The 23,703-nt window shown below is 40.5% G+C and overlaps 5 protein-coding genes across 7 annotated transcripts; all 5 read right to left on the bottom strand.

Annotated features, from left to right (window-relative positions):
* Positions 1–3,446: 3,446 nt before the first annotated feature.
* LOC131129079 (uncharacterized) lies at positions 3,447–5,925 on the bottom strand. The gene is made up of 2 exons (XM_058072210.2): positions 5,653–5,925; positions 3,447–5,254 (listed from the first exon to the last, which is right to left on the bottom strand). Exons 1-2 carry the CDS (start codon positions 5,834–5,836, stop codon positions 4,362–4,364), a joined length of 1,077 nt encoding a protein of 358 aa, XP_057928193.2. The 5' UTR covers positions 5,837–5,925; the 3' UTR covers positions 3,447–4,361.
* A 348-nt stretch (positions 5,926–6,273) lies between these two features.
* On the bottom strand, positions 6,274–10,764 carry LOC131129085 (uncharacterized). The gene is made up of 2 exons (XM_058072218.2): positions 10,309–10,764; positions 6,274–9,851 (listed from the first exon to the last, which is right to left on the bottom strand). The coding sequence occupies exons 1-2, from the start codon at positions 10,502–10,504 to the stop codon at positions 9,121–9,123; spliced, it is 927 nt and encodes a 308-aa protein (XP_057928201.2). The 5' UTR covers positions 10,505–10,764; the 3' UTR covers positions 6,274–9,120.
* Positions 10,765–11,602: 838 nt separating this feature from the next.
* On the bottom strand, positions 11,603–13,502 carry LOC131129077 (uncharacterized). The gene is made up of 2 exons (XM_058072208.2): positions 13,246–13,502; positions 11,603–13,004 (listed from the first exon to the last, which is right to left on the bottom strand). Exons 1-2 carry the CDS (start codon positions 13,433–13,435, stop codon positions 12,055–12,057), a joined length of 1,140 nt encoding a protein of 379 aa, XP_057928191.2. The 5' UTR covers positions 13,436–13,502; the 3' UTR covers positions 11,603–12,054.
* A 331-nt stretch (positions 13,503–13,833) lies between these two features.
* Positions 13,834–17,234, bottom strand: LOC131129073 (uncharacterized). The gene is made up of 2 exons (XM_058072203.2): positions 16,979–17,234; positions 13,834–15,957 (listed from the first exon to the last, which is right to left on the bottom strand). The coding sequence occupies exons 1-2, from the start codon at positions 17,169–17,171 to the stop codon at positions 14,717–14,719; spliced, it is 1,434 nt and encodes a 477-aa protein (XP_057928186.2). The 5' UTR covers positions 17,172–17,234; the 3' UTR covers positions 13,834–14,716.
* Positions 17,235–18,188: 954 nt separating this feature from the next.
* Positions 18,189–22,123, bottom strand: LOC131129084 (L-selectin). Of its 3 annotated transcripts, none has more exons than XM_078789887.1 (7): positions 21,749–22,123; positions 21,569–21,673; positions 21,120–21,179; positions 19,589–19,780; positions 18,710–18,799; positions 18,612–18,633; positions 18,189–18,540 (listed from the first exon to the last, which is right to left on the bottom strand). In XM_078789887.1, exons 1-7 carry the CDS (start codon positions 22,086–22,088, stop codon positions 18,489–18,491), a joined length of 861 nt encoding a protein of 286 aa, XP_078646013.1. In that variant the 5' UTR covers positions 22,089–22,123; the 3' UTR covers positions 18,189–18,488. The 3 variants fall into 3 exon arrangements, with proteins under 3 accessions (XP_078646013.1, XP_078646014.1, XP_078646015.1); XM_078789888.1 differs by having other exon boundaries at positions 19,589–19,765; XM_078789889.1 differs by lacking the exons at positions 18,189–18,540; positions 18,612–18,633; positions 18,710–18,799 and having other exon boundaries at positions 19,545–19,780.
* Positions 22,124–23,703: the final 1,580 nt, after the last annotated feature.

Raw genomic sequence — 23,703 nt, 5'->3', positions numbered from 1 at the left:
TAAACATAAAAAGAACACAGCCATGGTTGCATGACCATACATTAGCGATCATCAGAAAGCACAAGCAGCTATGAGAAAACAATACAAACACACCAATAAAGCCATATGAAAACAATTGAACAAAACGCTGTCACCCTGCCAGGAAGACAGCACCGACCTCTTTATAAAGCAGCTGACAAGACATGTCACAGAAACGTCACGTGACCACTCTGAAAAAGACTGCAAGTGATCAGTCGAAACTGTCAGGTATGGAAATCTATCTAACACTGGTCTGAAAAAGTGAACTATTTAGAATGAAATTCTTTTCTCACCTCCCAGCTTTTGGAAGCAACTGGTCTGTTGTCAACACAGAGTGAGCTGAGCAAAAGGGTCCGTTGTTGTCCTGCAGGCACCCAGCAGGTGTTGGTGGGGAGTGAAGAAGAGTTGCCCTCCGAGCAGCAGGAGTGGAGTGCCAATGTGGGACAGAAGGAGCCAGAGCCCTCTCGCATTAAAGAGGAAGAGGAGGAATCATGGGAGCAGCTTCAGGAACTGGAGGAGGCGGACATCACCAAGTTGATATTTACTGGTGTTGATATGAAGAGCGAAGACAATGAAGACAAAGTTCAGTCCTCGCAGCTTCATCACTGTCAAAGAGAGGAGAACAGAGGGGCAGAGCCTGTGACTCAACACATGACAACAGATTCTTATGGAGAGGACATGATGTCACTCTCTCCTGAGACGGATCTCACTGGTAACAACAAAGGACCTCCGAATAGCAATATAGACTCTAGAGGTGATGTGAAACATCACACTGACAACAAACACTTGTTTGATTGCTCTGAATGTGGGAAAACATTTGACCAAAGGGGAAATTTGACAATACACATGAGAATACACACTGGAGAGAAACCCTTTGCTTGCTCAGTGTGTGCTAAAAGATTCTCCTTAAAGGCAAATTTGAAAAGACACATGATCATACACACGGGGGAGAGGCCCTTTTCCTGTTCATTTTGTGCTAAAAGATTCAGAGATAACTATGACATGACGGCCCACATGAGAAAACACACAGGAGCACATTTGACCTCAACACATGACCTATTAACTCAACACATAAGAACAGAAAATGATGGGGAGCATGGAGGATCACAAGAAGACATCAACTTTGCTCCACTGTCATATATGAACAATATAATGTCACACTCTTCAGAGACCGATCACAGTAACGACACCGAAGAACCTTTGGAGGGTAACAAGGACTCTAAAGGTGATACAAAACATCAGACTAATAGCAAACACTTTGACTGCCCAGAATGTGGGAAATTGTTCACCCAGAGGGGAAGTTTGACAGTACACATGAGAATACACACCGGCGAGAAACCCTTTACTTGTTCAGTTTGTATGAAAAGTTTCTCGAGAAAGGAAAATATGATGACACACATGAGATTGCACATGGAAGAGGAAAAATATCCATGCTCGCTTTGTCCCAAAAGATTCACTTGTAAACGGTCTGTCGAGACACACATGAGAACGCACACTGGGGAGAAACCGTTCAGTTGCAACATGTGCCATAAAAGGTTTACTTATAAGTTTCAGGTCGCCAGACACAAGTGTGTAACTGTAATGAAGACATTTTAACAGCATCCAAACAGTTGAATTAGCGAGAAACTCAAACAGTGATTGTGATTACAATGTGTAAACTTTGTTTTATGTGGTGCTTGTGATCTTCTGTTGCATGTTTTTTTTTTTTATTTAAAGTTGTGCTTTTTTACAAAAAAATTCATAAATATCTCATGGGTTGACAGACACATTACTGTTACTGGATTTCATTTTGTAGATAAATAGAAATGGAAAGGCTGTCATGTCAACAACGTGGCTGCTGGCCTTCTACCATTCCTCCGTTGAGAGCCTACTGACGTACTGCTTGACCATCTGGTACGGGAGCTGCACTGCTGCAGACAGAGAGAGGCTACACAGGACAGTCAAAGCAGCACAGAAGATTATTGGCTACCCTCTCCCCGGCCCGACAGACCTCTACAACTCCCGGTGCGTCAGCAGAGCTCTCAGCATCTTCCAGGACAGATGTATCAGGGCACGGACAAACAGACTAAAAAACGGTTTCTTTCCTAGAGCCATCATCTCCCTCAACACTCTGTAACCAAGGCAACCAATCTTCTTGTACAATCTAAATCCTTATTTATTCTTCTAATTCTTTATATTTTGTTCTGTTGTACTGTCTTGCACTGGAAATGGAGCTGCTGCAATTTCATTCTACTGTTAATACAGTATATATATGTATACATATTAGGGCTGTCAAATGATTAAAATTTTTAATCAGATTAATCACGTTTTTCAAATTAATGAATCATGATTAATCACCACGTCTTGCTATGTCTGAAATATGTTTATATTTCCCGTAATTTTATTGAAAAAGACAAATTATATAATTGTATGTATTAACAGTGCCAAAATTTAAATCAAATTGAGATGGACTAAATGTCTGAAAATCTATTTATGTAATACTGGTTTATTTAATTCTTGCCTGAAGTCAGCTCGGACAGGCTCCAGCATACCCCCGCAACCCAAGTGAGGGTATGCGGCACAGAAGATGGATCGATGGTTCCTTTAATAGCAGATTATTTGAATCAGACTTGAACTGTTTTATTATGTGCCATGAGGAGTTATGAGCAATCACCACAACGTTTAAGATTAATTCACATGTTTTGAGTGAATTTTATGGGATTTCCCAGCATCATTAAATGCAGTAAAATGTACTGAACATTAAGGGTTACAAAGTGAGTGACAAGAATATCCACTTATTGTTTTTATTTGGGCTGCACGGCGGTCGAGTGGTTAGCGCGCAGACCTCACAGGCGACCCGAGTTCAATTCCACCCTCGGCCATCTCTGTGTGGAGTTTGCATGTTCTCCCCGTGCATGCGTGGGTTTTCTCCGGGTACTCCGGTCTCCTCCCACATTCCAAAAACATGCTAGGTTAATTGGCGACTCCAAATTGTCCATAGGTATGAATGTGAGTGTGAATGGTTGTTTGTCTATATCTGCTCTGTGATTAGCTGGCGACCAGTGCAGGGTGTACCCCGCCTCTCGCCCGAAGACAGCTGGGATAGGCTCCAGCACCCCCCGCGACCCTCGTGAGGATAAGCGGTAGAAAATGAATGAATGAATGAATGAATGAATGTTTTTATTTGCATTTCAGTTTTAGACCGGCGTCACCAACCTTTTTGAAACCAAGAGTTACTTCTTGGGTCCTGATGAATGCAAAGGGCTATCAGTTTGATACACAATTCTCAAGTAGCCAATTTGCGTTTAACTATAGTGTGTTATTGTAAATAATGATATTCGTCTACGCTACTGCAATGTTTATAAAGCTAGCAGTTAGCTATAAGCAGCAAAGTAAACACACTGAAATAACATGCTAACAATAGCATTAGTTAATGGCAAAGGCTAATGTCAACAGTTAGCGACCAGCTCGGTGGCTGAATCCCAACACACTCCAATATCATGGTGCAAACAGGGTCTAGCATTGAAGGAATGAGAAATAAACAGGTTACTCACGTTTAGAAGGTCACACTGTTAGTTGAACATCAAATGTTACAACTGAAACCTGCGCGGCTTCCGTAGTGCATTCAGATGCCCATCTAGTGTCGTAAATGGAAGCTGCGTTTAGTCACGTTCACTTAAAGCAGCAAAAGAGAATGGACACTAGTAAACCAGTCTACAAGTGTTTAAAGTATTTTAAAATATATTTTCCTTTCCAGTTTACATGTAATCGTGATTAAACAAGACTAACAACGAAAAAATGAGATCGGTCTGCTAAAGTGAAAAAATCTGCTATATGTGCCTGTGTCCCTTAAACCACAAAAGGTTTGTCTCAGATTGACTCTTGACTAGGGATAGCATATGCTGTACACTGACTACTCTAAAATATACCCAAGTTTACTTTCTATAGCATTGTCTCCCTTGATAAGATATATTGTAACATCCATGACATCACAAAGCTGCGATCTACACAAATTTGAAATTGTATTCATACAGACTGTATTTTTCATTGGATAATGGCAAAATATATAAAATACAGTGGATAAATGTAACCTGCTTTGAGCCCAATGTCAGCTGCGATTGGCTCCAGTACCCCTACAATCCTAGAGTGAATTAAGCAGCACAGAATATGAATGGATGAATATTATTGGTGGATGCAGTAAGATTTCAGTCAAGTTTCATTTAATTAAATACTTAAGTAAATGCACAAAACTTTATAATTATAGGACAAAAACACATTACACCACAAGATGAGTTGATATACCACACAAAGGCTGAAATATACATGCTTATTAAAAACATTTAGTATAATCAGTTTGAGGGTATTTAAGTCCCTGCAGCTTTCATGACTGTTGCACACTTGTGTCTGCTGACCTGATACTTATAAGTGAACCTTTTATCACACACTTTGCAACTGAACGGTTTCTCCCCAGTATGTGTTCTCATGTGTATCATGATGTACTTTCTACTAGTGAATCTTTTCGGGCAAAGTGAGCAGGTGAATTGCTTGTCCTCCATGTGTGATCGCATGTGTGTGGTCATATCATCCTTTCTGGAGAAACGCTTCCTGCAAACGCAGCAAGTGAAAGGTTTCTCACCAGTATGCGTTCTCATGTGTAATATCATGTCATATTTATCTCTGAATCCTTTGGCACAAACTGAACAGGAAAATGGATTCTTGCCTGTGTGTATCATCATGTGTCTTTTCATGTGATCCTTTGAAGAGAATCTTTTCGTGCACACTGAGCAAGCAAAAGGTTTCTCTCCAGTGTGCGTTCTCACGTGTCTATTCAGACTTCCCCTCTTTTCAAATGATTTCCCACATTCAGAGCAGTCATAGTGTTTGTTGTCAGCGTGATGACTTTTCTCCAAAGGTTCTCTGCCCTCATCACAGAGACCAGTCTCAGAAGATTGCAACAAAATGTTGTCTCCATCATCTTCTGTTGTCATGTGTTGATTTTGAGGCTCCGCCGCTCTGTTCTCCTCACTTTGCCTACCATGAAGCTGGGAGGATTGACCTTCATTGTCTTCATCATCCTCACTCTTCATAAGGACACTGGGAAATGTCACCTCGGTGATGTCAGCCTTCCCCCATGGTTCCTCCTCTTCCTGTTTAATGTGAAGGAGCTTCGGCTCAACTTGTCCCACACTGGTAATACACTCCTGTTGAAATCCTGCTGGAACCTCTTCTTGACTCCCCGCCAACACCTGCAGGATGTCTGCAGAACAACAACAGATATGCATTACAAAAATCTTTATTCTTGGTTAACTATTAATTTGTTTAGAATTTACATCAGACATCTGCTTCAAACCAGATCACTACAGATGAAAACTAATTTGGAAGGTGATCAATCAAATAGGAATTGGGACTGACTACTTTCTGTGCAGGAGATATTTCACTCAAAAAAGTTGAAAAAACACCTTTCAAATGGCTGACTAATAATCAATAGCAGTCCATCAAGAAGGGTTGACGTTGTTTAACTTGCCAGAAATGCATCACTCATAGCAGCCTGTCCCGATTTGCCTGTTAGTTTATACAGACAACGAAAACTTCCCAGTGTTAGCGTAATGTAATCAAAAAGGAGTGGGCTAATGTCAGATAAAATAGTCAACAAACCTGCTGTTGGGGGTTTGACGAAGCCGTCCAGTAGTTCGCGTTGTCGCTCTTTCTCCTCTTTTATTCGAGAAAGTTCCCCCTCGTACTCCGCTATGGTCCTTTCAAACAGCTCAAATATTTCTTCAACAGCGGCATTTAGTCGCTGCTCCATCAACGTTCTCAGCATTTGGACTTTAATACACATGTTTGCACACAATCTCAAAGGTGCTCTACTTAGCGGTGTATTGGTAACTTCCGGTGTACGTCATAATACTGCGACGTAACGCGGAACTAAGAAATGTCTATAAACATCTCCCAGGGGTGTATTTATTCATTTTGTAGGCCCAAGGCAAACCTAGCATTTGGGGTCCTCTACATCATTCATTTTTTATTTTTATCTAAATGAATAAATAAATAATTAATAAATAAGAAATACATTCCATTTATAAGAAAGTAATCCTAAATTCCACGAGATAAATGAGGGATTACTGCAGTGTTGTTTTTTACGTCACCATGTGAATAGCAACATGTCTGCATGGTGACTACCACATTTTAACTTTTAGTATGAATATCCCATATAATCGTTAACATATTTGGATTAAATCCAGTGCTTCATTTGAAATAGGAGGAAATCTTTTTTTTACACTTTATTTTAAAAAATGAAGTACAAACATCATAAAAATCTTTTGAAAAGCACCCAAATCATATCATATGTCTTTTCAAATAAGTCCTGGTCAATTGTCTCCTCAGATTGATACCAGTCAAAGCGTCATTTTCATTCTCTGATGAATCTGACATCATCAATGTGATGGCTGTATTGGAACAAAGTTACTGTCTGCGTGTGCTCCTCCACAGTGCTCTCCATCTTCTGCTGTCATGTGTTGAGTTGAGCTGCTGGAGGCCAAAGGTTTCTCCTCTGCAGCATGTTTTCTCATATATACCATGAAAGACTCTTGGCGAGATAAGCTGTTCATTCAAACTGAGCAGGTAAAATGTTTCTCACAAGCTTTCTCATGCTATAATACTTTTTCTCAGCATCTTCTGGCAGAAACTGAACAGGAAAATCACTCCTTTGTGTGGATCATCATGTGTCTTATCAAATGATGCCGTGTTGTGAATCTTTAAGTGCAACTGAGCAAGCAAAAGGTTTCTCACCAGTACACTTGTGAGAGAATCTTCTTGCACAAACTAAACAGAAAAGATATTTCTCCTTTGTATGGATCATCAGGTGTCCCGAGAGCTGAGCAAACTGAGCAAGCAAAAGGTTTCTCTTTAAAAGGCGTGTCTTTTCAAATGACCTCTGTAGCAAAATATCTTCTTACACTGAGAGCAGTCAAAATGTCAGCACTCTGTGTAATGCCTTCTATCACCTTTGGAGTCTTTTTTACTGCCCACTGGTTCTTTGGTATTTTGATTTCAAAAGTGTAACGTCACAATTTACATATCTGACTGTGGAGCAAAGTTATTGCCTCCTTGTGATGCAAAAAAATAAATCATAAAAAGTCTTAATACTGTACAAAAAGACAGTTAGCTGCAGGCGCACTGCAGAAAAACACAAAAGGTCAGAGAATTTGTTGCAAAGTGTTGAGGAAGGATAACATCACTTTTGCTGTTTTTCCACATAATTACAGTATGTCTTCCAAGCATGAGGCAGACTTCTGTGTCAAAAAACTTCAAGTGAAATGATATTAGACAAAAAAAATACAGAAGCTGGTCTCTCCCTCCCTTGCAACCCCCCTTCCAGTGTGCAAGACAACCACTCAGATAAAAGTAAGGTTTTCTTTTTTTCCTGAATTTCATCTTTTAATTACTGTATGTTATATACCCTTCATGTGTTTGTTCACAGTGTGAGTGACTTCGCTGTTCTTTCAGGTCTAAGGTCTGACTTACCTCAGCATCGAAGGACCGAGCACATTTTTCCATCTATTATGTCACTATAGTGCATTGATGAACATATAGGCACTATAGGCTTCAGGCTTCTAATTGGACGAAATGTGAATGACACATTTTTATTTTTACCTACCCGAACTTAACAAGCTTAAAGGGGACCTATTATGCTTTTTCCACTTTTTTGACCTATAAGTGTAGTTAGAATGTTAAATTCTCATGTTAAACGATGCCAAAGTTTCAGATAATGAGGTTTGCACATTTGGAAGTGAGCCCTGAAAGAAGTTTGGGATGGCTCAAAACATTCATTTTCAAAAGGCATGGTAAAACTGCCCCTTGTGATGTCACAGAGAGACGGACTTCCTTATATGGTTAATAGTTAAGAAGCACTTTGGGCATGTGACCAATCGCAGCAGAGTTGGCATGCCTGAAGGCTGTGGGCGGAATAAATTAAAACTGACCGTTTTGGCAGTAAGCACAAATCAAAGGAAATACAGCTGGAATAGGTGCAGATTCTGGAAAATGTAAAAGGTTTTCTGTGCGGGTTATTGTGTGTAGCTACTCTATAGGAGACAACTCAATACAAAGGGTCGAAAAATGAGCATAATAGATCCCCTTTTATGCCATCTGTGGTTGTCAAAGTGATTTTACAAAAGTGTATTTTCACTGTTTCTAGCCATCAAACATGGGGACCCATCAGGTATCTTCAGATTACCCAACCCATTGCAGGACTGCACATCTTCAATTCAGTCATTTTATACTGGGGACCAGATGGAAAGCTCTGGCAGGCTAGATTTGGCCCTCAGGCCACCATCTAGTGATCCCTGTTCAATAGAGTCACTACAAACAGTGTTAAATTTCAATACACTTAACACTTTCAATAATAAGTTTTTTTAAAGGGATAGTTCAGACTTTTTGAAATGAAGTTGTATGACAGCCCCATCAGCAATGCAGTGACTCAACAGTGACATACTCCCTCCCCCATTTAGCCGAGTTCTGGTCAGATTTCGGTAATGAAGAACGTAGTTCCAGTTAATTGTTGGGGCCACTCACGAGTTTGGCTTCTCAAAACGATATGCGTTCAAAAGAGTAATACATTTGCATTCCAAAAATGCACCCTCAAAAACATTTTGGTGATGTAAATGTTTTTTTACTCCTTTAAACAGCATATTGTTTTGAGAAGCCAAACTCTTTACTAACTGGAACAAAGAAGTTCAAGTCAGGGGTAAGTCTCTGTTGATGGGGATGTTATACAACTTAATGTCCATAAAAAATCCAAACTATCCTTTAATTCTTTATCATTTTGATGCCGAGAATTGCCAACTAATAAAACCACCACATTCAGTGAACAACTTGTGCTCCAATCAGCAAATTAAGTGTAATTAATTACACTTACAGGGATAAAAGTGTACCCCCCAACCCCCGGCCTTTAATAGTCTCCTAGTATGAAGCGAACTCCTAAAAACCTGAACTCCTCAGATTTATTGAGATGTACCTGTCGTTCTTGTTCTGCTCAAACTGTCAGAGCCTGTTAGAGAGTCTCAGTTGTTCCACAGTCTGCTTGTGATCCTCCACAGTGCTCTCCATCAGCTCCTGTTGTCATCAGTTGAGCTGAGCTGAGCTGCTGGAGGTGAAATGTCTCTTCCCGACGTGTGTTCTCATGTGTACTTTCATGTCATACTTTTCTCTGAATCGTTTTCCACAAATTGCACAGGGAAAAGGTTTCTCACCTGTATGTATTCTCATGTGTCTTTTCACATGATGCTTTAGGGAGAATCTTTTATTGCAAAACGTGCAAGCAAACGGTCTCTCTCCAGTGTGTGTTCTCATATGTAATGTCAAATTACACTTCTGGTTGAATGTTCTCCCACATTCAGAGCAGTCGAAGTGTTTGTAGTCAATGTGATGTCTCAAATCATCTTGAAAGTCTGTGTTAGTCTCCAAAGGCTCCTTGGTGTCGTCATTGTGATCTGACTCAGAAGAGTGTGACATCATGTCATCGATATCTGACAATGGAGCAAAGTTTCTGTCTGGGCATTGTGCTCGTTCATCATCTTCTGTTGTTACGTGTTGAGTTAGAGGCTCCGTCCCACTGCTCTTTTCTCTTTGGCAGTGATGAAACTGGGAGGTCTGAGCTTTGTCTTCATCATCCTCCCTGTTAATAGGGGACTTGGTCATGTCAGCCTGCTCCAGTCCTTGATACTGCTCCCACAGTTCCTCCTCTTCCTCTTTAATGTGAGGGGGCTCCAGCTCCTCCTGTCCCACACTGGAACTCCACTCCTGTTGCTCAGAGGAAACCTCTTCTTGACTCTCCAATAGCATCTGCTGGATGTCTGCAGGACAACAGGGGACACAAATATAGCCCAAATAATTCCAGGTGACTATTGGTTTACAATGTTGTGGGTTTCGCGGAAATCAATGCACTTATACAAATTAATAAGAAACGTAATTTTGGTGAAAAACATTAGACTGACTAGCAAACTAGTTACAGCCAGTGAGGGTGGAAGAATACGTGCAGCACAACAATGCATGCTAAGTAGCACTGAGGACAAATAACATTGCATCGTGTTCGTGTTAAGAAAAGTTCCTGGAAATGTTGGTGGAAAATGTCCACGTTTTGGACCAGATCGATTTGAACACATTTCCCAGAACCACCCAGATTACCAAGTATTAGATTACTCTAAGTGAATTTATTCCTGGTAATAACCTTTCCCGGAAATATTAGTGGAACGATGGAGTCATAAGAAATCATATAAAGTGTGGATTATAAGTGAAAATAAGCCAACAAACCTGCTTTCCGTAATCGAGCATGTGGTTTGAATACGCGATTACCCAGCAGTTGACGTTGTCGCTCGTTCTCCACTTTTGTTCGAGAAAGCGCCTCCTCGTATTCTGCTATGGTTCTTTCAAACAGTCCAAATATCTCTTCAACAGCAGAATTTAGTCGCTCCTCCAACAACGTTCTCATCATTCGGACTTTAAACATGTTGACAGTCACTCTTTGATTATCGAGGTGTTGCCAACCTCGACGCTAACGAGCTAAGCTAATTTAGGGACGGGGAGGAAAAACTTCCAAGTTCACGTTCCTTTCTCAACATCAAAATGATGTAATGTTATATTAGTTATATATATGTTGCACCCGCGATAACAGAAGCATAAAAGCACTAAAACAACAACAGGGCGCATTTGCCACCACTTCCTAACTTTCTTTTCTTCCTGGATAAGACGGCCTTCTTTCTTTTTCTTCTTCTACGCTATAATTCGCAGAGAACATTTGTCACAGCGCCACCTTATGAACAGGAGTCTAGTTTACGCGTCTTTTCCCCTTAATTTATTTTCCTGACGTTTTTCTTTGAATTTATTGTCCTGACTATTTTCTTTTTGATGTTGTGTACGACCCCAAGTGAAGTGGTGACATATTTGAGAAAGAAACAATAAATACAAGTATTCACTTAATATTTTTTTTTATTTTTATTTTTTTTTTTTTAATATTTTTGTCATTTTGTCTTTTCAGTTGATTCGATATCCGCATCACAAAATGAACAAACATTATCATCCAAAGTAAATCGACGTTTTAAGATTTTTTCAAAGGGTAAACACCTGAGATAACATTGTAATCAACTTTCTTACCAGCAGAGGGTGCTAAGTTCACTGTTGGGGATGGTGGATAAGATCAAGGCTATGACGTATTTCCGGTGATGTTACAGAGAATGACCGTGGTTGGCGGGAAATTGCTTTCTGTGTTGTATGGACAATTAGACAAGATTGATGCACTGGACCATTTTTTAAACGATGGACCTAATAAGAAGAAAAGTAAGTGTGTTTTTAACTTTACATGTGCCTGGACATCTATGATTTAGTTTAGTTTTAGATATTTAATTTAATTTAGATAGTTCCGGTAACAAGGTAGTGTTCCTGTGTCGAGGCTAAAACAGGACCATACACACGGTATGTCATTTCCACACTATTAGAGCTGGAAATTACACAGAAAAGTTCCAAAAATGTTTATTTTATGTCTGTTATGACTACATGTGTTCATGTAATGTGTTCATGTTAATGTAGTGTTCATATATTTGTGCATATTCATGGTCATGAATATGCACAAATATATGGCCTTCATTTTCTGAAAATAGTAACAAAACTTTTTTTAACTTATTGATGATACCATATTGTAATTTATTTATATTCTTCCCGGGTGTGGGTTCTCTCTGGGTAATCCAGCTTCCTCCCACAATCCGTATTTTTGGAAAGGATGTTTGTGTGTTCTTGCCCGAAGAGAGCTGGGATAGGCTCCAGCACCCCGCAACCCTCATGAGGAAAAGCAGTAGAAAATGAATGAATGTTTGTGTGTGTATACACAAAAGACAATTCCATTCCTTGAGGGACAAACACAATTCACATTTCATTGAAAACAAACAAACTAAGCAAAAGGGTAAATAAATGCTGGACATACAGTATCTGCCATTTCTATTCCCAATATTTAGTACCAAAATTATACAAGACAAGCATTTAATCAATTCTATTATCCCTGTAATTTTAATCAAACTCCACAGCTTCACTTCCTGCACCAGCACACTTGTGTTTGTTCACCTGATACTTGTAAGTGAAGCTTCTGTCGCACACATCACAACTGAACGGTTTCTCTCCGGAGTGTGTCCTCATGTGTATCATCACATATCTTTTGCAAGAAAATCTTTTAGGACAAAGCGAGCAGCCGAAATGTCCTCCCGTGTGTGTTCTCCTATGTATTATCATATAATCCTTCCGGGAGAAACTTTTCATGCAAACGGAGCAGGTGAACTGTTTCTCGCCTGTGTGCGTTTTCATGTGCCTCATCATTTCGTACTTTACTCGAAATCCTTTAGAGCAAACTGAACAGGAGAAGGGTTTCTCCCCCGTGTGTATCATCATGTGTTTTTTCATGTGTTCCTTTAACGAGAATCTTTTGGCGCAAACTGAGCAAGCAAAAGGTTTCTCTCCCGTGTGCGTTTTCATGTGTCTTATGAAATGAGCCTTCTGCCCAAACGATTTCCCACATTCAGAGCAGTCAAAGTGTTTGTTGTCAGTGTGATGTCTCATATCACCTTCGGAGTCCTTATTACTCTCCAAAGGTTCTTTGGCATCATTACTGTGATCAGTCCCAGAAGAGTCCATATCTGACAGTGGAGCAAAGTTTCTGTCTGCTTGTGGTCCTCCACAGTGCTCCCCATCATCATCTGTTGTCATGTGTTGCGTTAGAGGCTCTGCCTGCCTGTTCTCTTCAATTGGACAGTGATAGGAGGACCAAGCTTCATCATGCTCACTCTTGACAGGGATGCCGGTAAATGTGAACTTGGAGATGCAGGCCTTCTCTAGCCCTTGAAGCTGCTCCCACGGTTCCTCCTCTTTAATGTGGGGGAGATCTGACTCTTGCCCCATACCGGAGTTCCATTCCTGCTGCTCAGAGGGAACCACTTCCTGACTCTCCACTGACACCTGCTGGATATCTGCTGGACAACAAAACAAGTAACGCAAAATGTTCAGATTCAGGGCGCTACCAACTACTTCATATACATACTGACGCTGACGTTGGAACAGGAGTGGTAGATTTCTTGACCAGTTTGAGCCCCAAGTGACTTGATTGGTATTACGATTTCAATAAGCGTCTATCAAAAATGTTAAAAATATGTCCAGAGTGGTTATCATGGTGAGACATTGTGAATACGTGTGAAGATGAAGTAAACAAACCTCGGTGCAAACGAACGGAAGGCTTGAAAACTGCCTTCAGCAGTTCGCGTTGTCGCTCGTTCTCCTTTTTTGTTCTCGAAAGTTCCTCCTCGTACTCTGCTATGGTTCTTTCAAACAGTCCAAATATCTCTTCAACAACTGCATTTACTCTCTGCTCCACCAACGTCCTCAGCTGTTGGACGTTACACATTTTGACAATTAAATTCACGCTAGCTTTCCAGCTTAGCGATGTATTGCTAACTTCCTCCCTTTCTTCTTCGGTGGTGGACCGCTTGCGTCTCTCTGCTGCCATCTACCGGGCTCTTTTGGCTGCTAACGACAGCGTTTGCCTTGTTGTACAGCTGCTGAAGTTAGATATTCCGGTATTGCAATAAAATACAAGTCTTTTCTCGATCGGACCCTGAATTTAATACATTTGGTTTGCATAGGCCCAATTTATTGTCAGTTAAGATCTAATAAGGCTTGTATACAATATCCTGTAGGCTGCACTGCGGACAAGTGGTTAGTGTGCAGGCCACACAGCTAGGATGTCCAAGTTCAATTGAACTCCACACAATCAAAAGTAGACAACTGTACTTTATTAGGGGTGCACTACACAATTTTAACATTATACAAGTGAAACATGTTTTTATTTACATTCCACAATAAGCAACGTCATCATCAATGCTGGGGTCATCATTCATTTTTCAAATAAAACCATACAGTGACTTTGAACACGTCAAACGATGGCTCCTGAAATATGTCATGTGTCTACAGTCCACCCATATTGCATGATTAAGTTGCCAAACAGGATAAGTGAAATACATAAGACGGGACTCTTTACCTTCATCCATGCGGTTGTCCACAGTTGTGGAGCAGCTACACACAATAACACGCACAGAAAGCTTTCTAGATCTTACAGAATCTGCACCTATGCTAGCTGTATTTCCTTGTATGCCAATTTCAGATACCGCCCAAGCACGTGATCACAATAGTATTTGCTGGCATGCTAACAACGTAGGAAGTAGCAGAAGTGGTGTCAGTCACATGACAGTGAAAAGACCTTGCAGCTGAGTGCAAAACCTGTCATGCACAAGTTTCCCGTGATGACACAGAACTGGGGAAGTTCCAACCAACTTCTGTGCATATGAAGTGGCAAAACACATGGGAAACTCCTCAGCTATAATAGACAGCCTCTGTCTGCGATGAGTAATGTCAGATTTAAAACTTTATTGAGCATCTCGAACCTTGCTATATGATGCGTAGTTGCATTGTGTATACAACTACCATGTAAGAAAATGGTTTTCCTCTGTTGCTGACTATTGTAATCTGAGTAATATCCCTTCCTCAAGCCTTTCAACGCTACATTCCACACTACAAAGTAAATAGCATGTATGACTTGTCTTAATATCGGCCAAATATTTGTATCGGACAATATTTAAGGCTGCAATATCGGAAGTGAAAAAGTTGTATCAGGACACCACAGTTGTCATCATTTCTTACACATGCTGCAGCTGAAAGGGTGTATTCTCATCATGTGTCTGTCCATTTGCGGCTTCGTGGTGAACCTTTTGGCACACACTGAGCAAGCATAAGGTCTCTCTCCAGTGTGCGTCCTCATGTGTATTGCCATGTATTTCTTTGCGGCAAAGCTTTTAGCACAAATGGCACAGTTAAATGGTTTGTCTCCCGTGTGCACTGCCATGTGTATGGTCATGTCTGACTTCTGAATGAATCCTTTGGCACACACTGAGCAGCTGAAGGGTTTCTTTTCTGTGTGACATTTCATGTGTCTTTTCCATTTCCACCTTTTGTCAAATGTTTTCGTGCACTGAGAACAGTGTAGGAGTTTGTCGTCAGTGTGCTGTCTCATATCACCTTTTGAGTCCTCATAACTCTGCAAAGGTTCTAGATCCTCTTCACTTTGATCGGTCTCAGAAGAGTGTGACATGTCGTTCATATCTGACAGTGGAGCACAGTTTCTGTTTGTATGTGATCCTCCACAGTGCTCTCCATCACTTTCTGTTGTCACGTGTTGAGTTGAGCTGCTGGAGGATAATTGTTTCTCTCCAGCGTGTTTTCTCACGTGGACTATCAATTTGAACTTATCTGTGAATCTTTTAGGGCAAACTGAACATGAAAAGGGAGTCTCCCCCTTGTGAATCATTGTGTGTCTTTCCAAATATTGCCTCAAAGAAAAGCTTCTCGCACAAACAGAACAAGTAAAAGGTCTCTCTCCAGTGTGCGTTACCATGTGTCTTTTCAGACTTTCCTTACGGTTAAAAGTTTGCTCACATTCAGAGCAGTTGAAGTGTTTCCTGTCAGCATGCTGCCTTATGTCACCTTTCGAGTATTTGTCATCGGTCTCAGAAAAATGTGACATCATGTCGTTCATATCTGACAGAGGAGCAAAGTTGCTGTCTGCTTGTGGTCCTCCACAATGCTCTCCATCATCTTCTGTTGTCATGTATGGAGTTGAAGGTTCCGCCCCTATGTTCTCCTCACCTTGGCTGTGATGAAGCTCTGAGGACCGAGCCTCCTCACCGCCGTCACTCTTTACAAGGACACCTGTCAATGGAAATGTGGCGATGCCGTGCTCCTCCAACCCTCGAAGCTGTTCCTCTTCTTCTTTAATGTGGGGTGGATCTGGCTCCTCTAGCCCTACACTGGAGCTCCACTCCTGCTGCTTTGAGGGAACCTCTTCTTCACGCTGCACCAACACCTGCTGGATGTCTGCAGGACCACAAGGGACAGAAGCAAATGATACACTCACAGCCAATTATGTGTACAAAGTTTTATTAAAATGTAAACAATCTTAAAGGACAATAGCTGCTGAAATAAAATAGTATATTATATTTAAATAAATACAGAAAAAGTCTCATATAGTGTGCAATCATGCTGCACTCACAGTCAACTCTCTGTAGCCGGGTTAGCGCCATTAGCTCTTCCATCTTGTGTTCCTCATGACGACAGACGGTAAACATAATTTAATGTCTTTATATAGCAACCTTTATACCGTCTTTTTCACTGTTCACTCCTGCTATGCAGCCTCTCCTCCTTCGTATCTCTGTGGGTATCTATGATCGCTAAGCGTAGCGAAGCAGCAGCAAACAGCTGCTCCCTAGTGTAAACAATGGAGCAAAAGGCAGGCTACGAACAAAAAAAGTTGTAGAATAAAGTAATAAATAAAGCACTATTAAACACACAAAAAAAGACAGAGCTGCCGTAACTAGCTTGCACTCAGACGGCTCCATCTTGAAACATGAGACCTCTGCATCAAATCCAATTGATATTGATATGCTTGTTTTTGATATCATGCTTAAAAGAAATATTGATATTTTTTAAATATCGATATATTGCCCAGCCCTAACTATTAGTATATAGCAGGGTTTCCACTACATTGAATGGACTATGGAACAGTGCCACGCTAAAATAAAAGGCGTCACACCTTGGAAATGACTTTTTTAATGTGAAGTCGGAGAGTGATTTCCATTTTTGAAATATATTGGTGACACTTTGTTTCAGATCATCATAGTAATGTGAATATTAGTCAATGACAACGGGAATGAAATGCAGTTTTTAAATGAAACTTGTTCATTCTTCCAGTTAGATAAGCTAACTCACTAAATGTGTTTATTCCCAGTACGTATTTTTAAACAACTTTGGGTCATTAAAACCTCTCTGCTGTTTAATTTTCTGAGGACATTATTCTTTAAAGAAAAATGCACGACAAGGTTGAAAGCTGTAAACAAACCTGCTCTGTGTAAGCCGCCATTGTTGTCCAAAACAGCGTTCAGCTGTTCGCGTTGTCGCTCCTTTTCCTCTTTTGTTCTACAAAGTTCCTCTTCATACTCTGCTATTGTTCTTTCAATCAATCCGAATATATCTTCAACGGCGGCATTTAGTCTCTGCTCCATTAACACTCTCAACATTTGGACTTTACACATTTTTTGCACACAGATTCAATTTCAGATTTACTATACGACAGCAACCTATTGGTAACTTCCGCCTTTTTCTTCTTCGCTGGCTGCTGCACTCACCGATGATACAAGGAGTCTAGAGTTAAAACAGGAGTGATGAGTCAGCCGGAAATGAATGGAACACAGTGTTACCATGATGGTAGGAAAGGGAGAAGAATGGATGTTATTCAAAGTTCAGTTTTAGCTTGTCTTGGGTTATGGTAATAACAGTAGCCCGTGTCTTTTCATTATTATTATTATTATGCCTGTTAATAATGATAGCCTGTAATAAAAGCCTTTTGTTTCGGCAATCAATCATGCTTGAAAATGCTGAATTTATGTCAAATTTTGCTTAAATCTGAATATTATTCAACCTTGAAACAGCATGATTTATGAATTAATATACTGTATGTTTGCAAAGCTATTATAGAGTGAAGCCACAAAATGTGAATCGCAATGTGACGAGGTACAGCATATAAAATATAAAATATAAAACATATAAAATGTGCATAATAGAGCTTCTTGGAGCCACACCCTCTTGTGGACAAACACAGTTCATTAGCATTCAATCCACAGACCAACAAAACGGTTCGTTTCCTGTCAGGCTTTTACCAAAAGCCCTTTAAAAATATACACATTCCGTCACCAAAGGTAGAATTTGGACAACACATTCCTATTTTTAATTCTACAAAAATACCCCATAAGGACAAAGTAAAACAAAGTTTTACAAATGTTTGCATATTTATTGAAAGTCAAACATACATAATAGCGTGTGCATTAGCACTTATTGCTATGAGCGACTGAAACATGAAATTACTTGTTATTCATGTGTAGAATAATGAGGGGAGACTACCATAGCATGACGAAATGGGGTAAAACATCACTTACTTTACAGAGAGGTAAACGGTAAGTAGATGACTGGATAAAACCCTACAACAAAAATGCATTATGAAATCTTTGATTAAGTGAGTTAAATGAGTTATAGTGAAGAAAAACAACCCTAACTTTAACAGTGAATGCTGGCCTAATGATATTATAAAAGGTGCTAATTACAGACGGGTTCAAGTAAATTAAATGTCTCATGTTCTACAGAAGGGGGGGGGCAACAAAACAAAACACATCCACAGTAAGTTAACGCATCACATAAATCAAGAACTACGTATAAGCGCTAAACATAACACTTAACTTATTTCCAAAGGCCTGCAAGGCATGCTGGGTAGTCCAGCTGCAACAACAATATGAACAATGAAACATGGGATATCGAGAGTATGTTGCAGGTCCCATGATCCAAATCGTGTATACTTGTTAGGGAAACATCGGTTCGTCCTCATGTCGACAGCTGACTAGACGGTCCTGTCTGCAGAAAAAAAGTAGTTATTGAAGTAAATATTAAAGGTATGGTTACAATTTTGATGGAGGGACACAGACCTCTCTTTGCTTGGCTTTTTCCCTGTCACAAGTGTTTGAAGAAAGAAATGACTCAAAGCATTTTATAGCTATAACAATCTGCGGTTAGAAACTCTTACTTTTGTTCTTTCGGCCACAAAAACACATGAAACAGCAGCAAACAGTGAGAGTGCAGCAGCCTGCAACAGCCATCAGGATGGGCTTATACCCTGAGGAAACAAACACACATTTATAAACAAACCTTTAAAAAAATCGTAACACATACGTAGATAGTATCTCACAAAGGGGAGCACACCCTCACATTTCAACAGCGAGATCATTGTTTTTTGCTTGAGTGCTACCAAACATAAACATGAATTCCATCATGTACTGTGACATTGTGTTGATCTGCTCCCTTGTTGGTGTCACAGTCATGCATGGCTGCATGAGTGCTGACTCGGGGAGTAGTGGATACAGCCAATATGTCTGGTTAATTTTAAAAAGGAGCACATTTCAAATCATTACATAGTGCATTGCATACAAGACATTGGAGTTACAGTATTTCACATCTGGTTTCATCACTGGGGAACTACAATTCAATGAGGGTAACATAACTTCCAGTATGTAATGTGGCATACTGAATATCCGCTCCTCATGGTCTGGGACTGCATGAGTGCTGCATGCGCAGGGGAGTTTCATATTCTAACATACAGTGTGAATATGTATGTATGCATATGCATAATATATATGCTCTCTTAGTGGTGGTAGCGGTAATGGTCTTGGGCTGCACACGTGCTGCCGGCACAGAGTGAGCTGCGGTTGATTGAACTGTATGTCCACTGTAGGTGCAATCACTTGTGTTGCCAACTACTGGAAGAATAATGGTTGTGTGGTGACTCATTATTAGTACATAATAAATATATACTACTGGACGGTCTCTACACTTAGTTTCATTTGTATTGTATTGTCCCTTGTTGAAATGTGATAGCTTTAGTCACTTCTTCAATTGAACGATTTACTTGCACAAGTTGCCATGGGGCTGCTCCAAACCCCCGTGGCTCCGCAGGTGACGTCTGCCGAGCCGATCATCAGGAATCCATGGTGACATTTGAACTGACACGTTGCGTTAACTGTATGGTTCCCATTTGCGCAGCTGAGGTATCCATCAGGGTGAGACGGCGGGGTGCAGTCCACAGCTGGGGGTGCAGAAGCTTTACAAGAGTCCAGTTATGTGCATAAGTCCATTGTGTATAAGTGTATTACAAGGGATTTTCTGCATGCAAACTTAAGGATACACTGTTGTATTGTTTTGAATAATTAAAAAAAATAATGTTAAAGAGTGACGTTACGACTGTCATAATATTTACAGTGGACAACTTCTTTTCACACTTGTATGACAGTTAAGAATTTAAAAATATAACTGAAAACATTGTCTGTACAATTCAGAATTGTTTTAGGATGGTGACAGCTTGAGAATGGAGGCTGCACGAAAGCCTAGCATGTTGTTAGATAGTCAAATAATTCAAGCAAAAGGCCGCCAACAAGGTGTCCTTTATTTATTTTTGCAAAACTTGGCAAGCTTACCAGTTACTTTGCTGATATTATTTTATTATTGAATATTTTTTTGTTGCTGACAAATGCTTTACGATTCAGCCCAGTAGTTGACTGTTGTCATTCATTCATTTTCTACCGCTTTTTCCTCACGAGGGTCGCGGGGGTGCTGGAGCCTATCCCAGCTGTCTTCAGGCAAGAGGCGGGGTACACCCTGGACTGGTCGCCAGCCAATCACAGGGCACATATAGACAAACACATTCATACCCATGGACAATTTGGAGTCACCACCTAGCATGTTTTTGGAATGTGGGAGGAAACCGGAGTACCCGGAGAAAACCCACGCATGCACAGGGAGAACATGCAAACTCCACACAGAGATGGCCGAGGGTGGGAATTGAACCCTGGTCTGCGCGCTAACCACTAGACTGCCGTGCCGCCCGTTGACAGTTGTCATTTATTATTATTAGTAGTAGTAGTATTCATCAATAATACAGTGAAAATGAGAGGAGACGTGAATATTTACTTTGACTCACTACTTTCTACTTGTGCTCCTAAACTTTTAAGCTAGGGGCCACTGTGCTCCTGGTAAAAAAAATAGTCAGTCTGGAGCTGTGAATTGTCCATAGGTTTGAATGTAAGTGTGAAAGGTTGTTTGTTTGTTTACAAGTGCCCTGTAATTTATTAACTAAATCACGGCAAACATGGTGTACTCTTCCTCTCATGCAAGATCAGCTGGGATAGGCTCAAGCGGTATAGAAAAGTTGATGGATAGATTATTTCGAATGGGAAAAAAATAGCTTCTAAATCAACAGCCTAGAAGTTCCACTGTTATGTTCTTTGTGTTTTGTTTACTAACTCTGATTTTGATACCTTTATTCTCATTTACTTTGTAGTACACAAAGACACTTAGCACTTAGTTTCTCTAGTGATATTGACAATACACACACACAGACGTTGCATTATTTAGTCTTAATCAATACTAAATGGAACACTTACAATAAGAGGCTGATGGAAAAGTTGTTCCTGCCAACACGGTATCATTGAGACTCTGTTTAGCTGAAATGAGATAAAAATGATATTGTAACAGGATTCAATCTGGCTTGTCAAAAAAAAAAACAAACTCTAGGAACTTTTCTACTCCTGAACTGCTGCATCCGAAAGGTTGAAATTGCATGCAAACTTACTCTATTACTGTAGACAAATACGCCACATGGCGGCGCTGTTATCAATCTCAAAGTGTGACGCCCCTAAATCGGATTAACTTTGAATTTCTCGCACAGCTCAATATGTATCATCATGCAGAGAATATTGATTAAAAATCAACAGGGTTCTTGCTTTAACATCCTACTGTATAATAAAACAACAAGATCCATACAACAACAAGAACTCTTAGGGGACGTCACAAATGTCATGAATACAAAACAAGTATGGTTAGCGCCCCTTACCTGTTTGACACCTGTCTCCCTCAAAGCCGGCCACACATAGACAGGTGAAGTTGTTAACAGCTTCCCGACATCGTCCTCGGCCACATATGGTGGCATTACACTGAGCTGTCAGGACAAACAAGAGGAAAATCAATAGATGCAGTTCCTCCGCCACGCTCCAAACCATGACATTGAAACGACCTCGATAGCAAACTGCATATTTCTTCTGGCCGCACTTCTCATCATTCCATTTCCCTCGGTTGGTGCCGTTGTTGACGTAGATCTCCACACAGACGGCCATGCTGTGGTTGTTGTTGGGCTCGTTTTCCGCCCACGAGTCCTCGCCCATCCAAGTGCTGTTATTCCCTATCCATGTCCAGTTCCCATCCTTGTGTGTCCTGGTGAGTCCCAGCCAGTAGTACGGGCTGGAGATCTTGTTTGGCAAAAAGGAGACCAGCTTGTCGTTTTCATCCTGGCTCTGGATGACCACCATGTCCGAGTACCTGTTCCTGCACCACTCCCGGGCCTGGTTCCAGTTCATGGTGGTGTTGGAGTGGTGGTATGTCCATCCTAAGCAGATCCCCGCAAAAGAGCCCCCTGATGCATATTTGGACAGTACAGTGAAAATCAGCTTATGTTGTCCTTCAATTCTCAAAAACAGTTATTGAAGACTGTTGACTTGTGTTTTTGTAATCGGTCCTCAAAAACAGTCACGTAGAGGATCTTTGACTAGTATTTTTGCAGTAGGTCCCTAAAAACAATAGAGGGTTCCTGTCATATTATGGAGGATCTTTGGCCGTAGCACTTCAAACAGTAGCTAATGTCTGTGATATAAGTGTTTCTGCAGTAGGATGTCGCTGTCATATAAAAGATCTTTGACGAGCATTTTTGCAGTAACACCTTAAACAGTACAGGATTCCTGTCACTACAAAAACATACAGAGGATCTTTGGCATACTTTTCTGGAGCAGCTCCTCTAGAACAGCAGTTGATTATTGTAATATAGAGCACTATTGACTACCATTTATGCAGTAGCACCACAAAAGCAGCAGTGTTCCTGTCACATGTTCCTGACAAGCGTTTTTGCAGTTGGTCCTTAAAGCAGCAGAGCAGGATCTTTGACAATTGAGAACACCTGTTAAGTTTTTGCTATAGGTCGTCAAAAACAGGAGGGCGCTTTATTTTATTATTTTCTATGGTTATCATCACACTTCTCTTCTCCTTATCATTTGCTTCTTTGGTAGCATGACCAAAAAAGACTTATTGACGACTTGCATGATGATGGTTTGTTAATTGAGGTGACCAAAATATTAGGTACCCTTCTGTGAACACAGTAATTAGTCAATAATTAAATATCATTTTACAAAGTACCCACCGAGGAGCAGCAGCCTCCATGTCCACTTCATTTTCATCAACCTACAAATCAGAAACCAAGAGCTTCGTCTGTGATGCTTGCTTAATTAGAGCGCCCTTAACTTACCCTCAACAGCAGCACTTTTATGAATAAAATGAAATAGTCATTTCCAACGCCAGATCTTTGTGGACACTGCTACAGCCAACCATTGGTCCGCTCTTATATGATCACACGCTGGTCAGGACAATACCTGGATGTTTCTGCACAAGGTGAAAGCATGCGATGACTGACATGAGTCGTGACATAACAAGATATAACTGTCAAAATGTAATGCAACTTTCTTTCTGCCAGTGGGCAAAAGTTTAACCCCTGAACAGATTATTTCTATTTCCATTCTTTCAGAAATGGTTACATAAACACAGTGACCGATGATCTCACAGCCTCCGAAGTGCTGATTGAGGGAAAACAGTTGTTATGATGTGCCAACATGAATTTCCCCACTGTGAGGCCCATAATGGAATACTGTATCTTATCTTCTCTGGAAATGTCTTCCTCTGCTGCTACTGCTGACCTCTACCATGACAATTGAAACACAGCAAATGATCTGGGGAGCTAAGGTCAGCATGCAGGAATAGCTTATGTGTACATCCCACCTGCTCCACACAAATTAGACCATTTGTGTGTGTATGTGAAGACATGCCACATAACTTACTTAAGGTTTAAAAGCAAAACCTCAGCCATTTTTCTTTTAGTTTCAATTTACATGACAGACAAGCAAGACACATATTGAGTGTAATATCTTA

Source organism: Doryrhamphus excisus, linkage group LG4, assembly GCF_037039965.1.
Source record: "Doryrhamphus excisus strain RoL-2023G ecotype Guam linkage group LG4, RoL_Dexc_Guam_v1.1, whole genome shotgun sequence".
NCBI classification, from domain to species: Eukaryota; Metazoa; Chordata; class Actinopteri; order Syngnathiformes; family Syngnathidae; genus Doryrhamphus; species Doryrhamphus excisus.
Note: the sequence above shows the minus strand (reverse complement) of the source record. Positions and strands in the feature narration are given on the sequence as shown.

Bases quoted from the DNA above. Each gene is read 5' to 3' on its own strand.
- LOC131129073 (XM_058072203.2), bottom strand. From the start codon at position 17,171: ATGTGTAAAGTCCAAATGTTGAGAGTGTTAATGGAGCAGAGACTAAAT. The intron at 15,958-16,978 runs GTTTGTTTACAG...GTGGTCCTGCAG, and splicing joins TGGCGGCTTACACAGAGCAG to ACATCCAGCAGGTGTTGGTG.
- LOC131129085 (XM_058072218.2), bottom strand. From the start codon at position 10,504: ATGTTTAAAGTCCGAATGATGAGAACGTTGTTGGAGGAGCGACTAAAT. The intron at 9,852-10,308 runs GTTTGTTGGCTT...GTTGTCCTGCAG, and splicing joins TGCTCGATTACGGAAAGCAG to ACATCCAGCAGATGCTATTG.
- LOC131129079 (XM_058072210.2), bottom strand. From the start codon at position 5,836: ATGTGTATTAAAGTCCAAATGCTGAGAACGTTGATGGAGCAGCGACTA. The intron at 5,255-5,652 runs GTTTGTTGACTA...GTTGTTCTGCAG, and splicing joins CGTCAAACCCCCAACAGCAG to ACATCCTGCAGGTGTTGGCG.
- LOC131129077 (XM_058072208.2), bottom strand. From the start codon at position 13,435: ATGTGTAACGTCCAACAGCTGAGGACGTTGGTGGAGCAGAGAGTAAAT. The intron at 13,005-13,245 runs GTTTGTTTACTT...GTTGTCCAGCAG, and splicing joins TTCCGTTCGTTTGCACCGAG to ATATCCAGCAGGTGTCAGTG.
- LOC131129084 (XM_078789887.1), bottom strand. From the start codon at position 22,088: ATGAACTGGAACCAGGCCCGGGAGTGGTGCAGGAACAGGTACTCGGAC. The intron at 21,674-21,748 runs GTCGTTTCAATG...TTGTCCTGACAG, and splicing joins ATATGCAGTTTGCTATCGAG to CTCAGTGTAATGCCACCATA. The intron at 18,634-18,709 runs GTAAGAGTTTCT...CACTTGTGACAG, and splicing joins TTGTGGCCGAAAGAACAAAA to GGAAAAAGCCAAGCAAAGAG.